We start from the raw sequence: 2,348 nt of genomic DNA, 5'->3' as shown, positions 1-2,348 counted from the left end.
GATGCTGAGGTAACTGGTTAGAGTTGTGACTGTTTCCTTAAAAGCTGTGCTTAGAAGGCTTGCTGTTTTCCTGTGATAGAGAAAAGCCTGTGTCACCAGGATAATAAAAGTCTTTATACTGTTGGAGTTCTGTTTGTTTGGCTTGCTTGGTTTGGTTTTCCTCTGGTTTGTTTGCTTGTAATCATTTGGTGTGGCTTTCTTTTTAAGCTGTTCATTTGATTTGCTTCAGTCATTACATTTTGTTCTTAGGGTGGTGATGGGACTGACCCAGGTACAGAAACAGAAGAGAGTATGGGCGGAGCCGAAAGCAATCAGAGAGCTGCTGACTCTCAAAACAGCGGTAAGATCATTGGTTTTCAATAGGCTGTTTCTGGTGATGGTTTCTAACAAGTTTCTGCCCTCATGACGTGTCCTATTAGATGTCATTATTTATGACATTACTGTATGCCCATCAGAGTCAGACATCCTGGAATCTCTGATGTAGCACAGAGCCGTGTGTGTGTAGATGCATGTCTTTAATTATTATCACTAAGAAAAAATTAACTTTTTTTAGCAAGAGATATTCTTAGCCATTTTCCCCACATATATGTTCCATAAAACTTCTTTTGTGAGGAGGAGCTCTTTTTGTAATCAAGGAAAATTAAGTCTAGTAGTCTGAATAAAATTAAGGGTATAGTTGAATTTGACCCATTTCAAGTTATTTATGGGCCTGGAGAAATGGCTCAGTGATTAAGAGCACTCACTGCCCTTGAAGAGACAGGAAGTTCAGATCTCAGCACTCACGTGGAGGCTCACAGCAGCTCTAGCCACACTCTCTCCAGCCTCCATGGACACCAGGAGAGCATGTAGTGAACAGACATGCATGCGGGCAAAAAAACTCACACATACAGAATAAAAATAATTTCTCTTAAGTTACTACTCTTGTGACTGTCTTTACTTGACCTGAATTCTTAAAATAAACTAAGTTTGAGTTAATAATCTGAATCACAAAAATGTGAAATGATTTAAATACCTCATAGATGCCAAATGTCAAGACAAGGTTCTGTTCTAGATCAGATATAAACTATTAATTCTCTGGTATCCTGCTTTCCATAGTGGGAGACATCAGAAGATCTAGACACCTGAGTGAGTAACAGTTGAAATTTGCAGTTTAGGAGAACCAAAGTATAAGCATACCACACTATGTGAGACTTTTCCTTAGTTGACATGCTGTTTCTCTAGAAAGAGTTAAGTAATGTATGTGTACACTTATTAAGAATAATATTGGGGGGGGATTAAAAAATTTTAAAAAAAGGATAATACTGGACTGGAGAAATGATCCTGTGATTAACAGTACATACTACTCTTCCGGTGGACATGAGTTTGGTCCCCGTATTAGGCGGCATAGAGCCACTTGTAACTCATTCTCAAAGGATCCAGTGTTCTCTTATAGCTTCCATAAGCACATACACGAACATAACACAAACATACAAACATACATATGCACACTTAAACATTAAGAAAAAAACAGCATAAGCCAAAATTTAATAAGTATTTGCTTTGTCATATATTGGGATAGTGCTTAAGTCCATCTTTGAATTTTGAGGAGAGTGTACTTGCTTGCGTGTTGTTTGCTCTGTTACTGACCCTGAGTGAGGCATAGAGGTGCATGTCTATAATCCCAGCACTTGAAGGAAGGGAGACCAGGAGTTAATGGCCAGCCTCCTACATAGCAAGTTTGAAGTCAGTCTGGACTCTTGAGACTCTGTCTCAAATCCTTCAAGGACAACAAAGAAAAGATTAAGCCTGGTTTCTAAGCAGAGCTCTTTCTCCCGTAGGTGAGGGAAGCACAAGTGCAGCAGAGTCCTCTTTCTCTCAGGAGGCTGCTCGGGAGCAGCAGCCCACGTCGGCATCTGAGAGGCAGACCCCGCGAGCACCCCAGTCACCAAGGCGCCCACCACATCCTCTTCCCCCACGCCTGACTATTCATGCTCCACCTCAGGAGTTGGGGCCACCAGTTCAGGTATTGACAGAAAACAACTTATAAAAAAAAGGCACTTTTGGTTTTTCGAGACAGGGTTTCTCTGTAGCTTTGGGGCTTGTCTGGAACTAGCTCTCGTAGACCAGGCTGGTCTCAAACTCACAAAGGCATGCACCAGTACCATCTGGCAAAAATGGCACCTTTTGAAATGGTCTTTTCCATTAGAGAGATTCCGTCTGTCCTTTCTTCCTTCATTCCCTCCTTCCAGATGTTACATGTACTTTTAATGTTTTGGCAAGCTGTAACATAGAACTAATCACCACTTCCTTTAAAATGTAACAGTTTACATTCACAAATGAGTTGACATTTGGAAACATGGCTTGCTAAA

General features: G+C 40.9%; 1 protein-coding gene across 1 annotated transcript; it reads left to right on the top strand.

The window, feature by feature from the left end:
• The first annotated feature begins 8 nt into the window (after positions 1-8).
• On the top strand, positions 9-2,068 carry LOC101983703 (nucleoprotein TPR-like). The gene is made up of 2 exons (XM_026778533.1): positions 9-340; positions 1,818-2,068. Exons 1-2 carry the CDS (start codon positions 292-294, stop codon positions 2,024-2,026), a joined length of 258 nt encoding a protein of 85 aa, XP_026634334.1. The 5' UTR covers positions 9-291; the 3' UTR covers positions 2,027-2,068.
• Positions 2,069-2,348: the final 280 nt, after the last annotated feature.

Source organism: Microtus ochrogaster, unplaced genomic scaffold (assembly GCF_000317375.1).
Source record: "Microtus ochrogaster isolate Prairie Vole_2 unplaced genomic scaffold, MicOch1.0 UNK682, whole genome shotgun sequence".
In the NCBI taxonomy this organism is placed as follows: domain Eukaryota; kingdom Metazoa; phylum Chordata; class Mammalia; order Rodentia; family Cricetidae; genus Microtus; species Microtus ochrogaster.
This window is presented reverse-complemented; position numbering and strand designations above follow the sequence as displayed.

Coding starts and splice junctions, on each gene's coding strand:
- LOC101983703 (XM_026778533.1), top strand. CDS start 292: ATGGGCGGAGCCGAAAGCAATCAGAGAGCTGCTGACTCTCAAAACAGC. Junction 341..1,817: donor TGCTGACTCTCAAAACAGCG/GTAAGATCATTG, acceptor TTTCTCCCGTAG/GTGAGGGAAGCACAAGTGCA.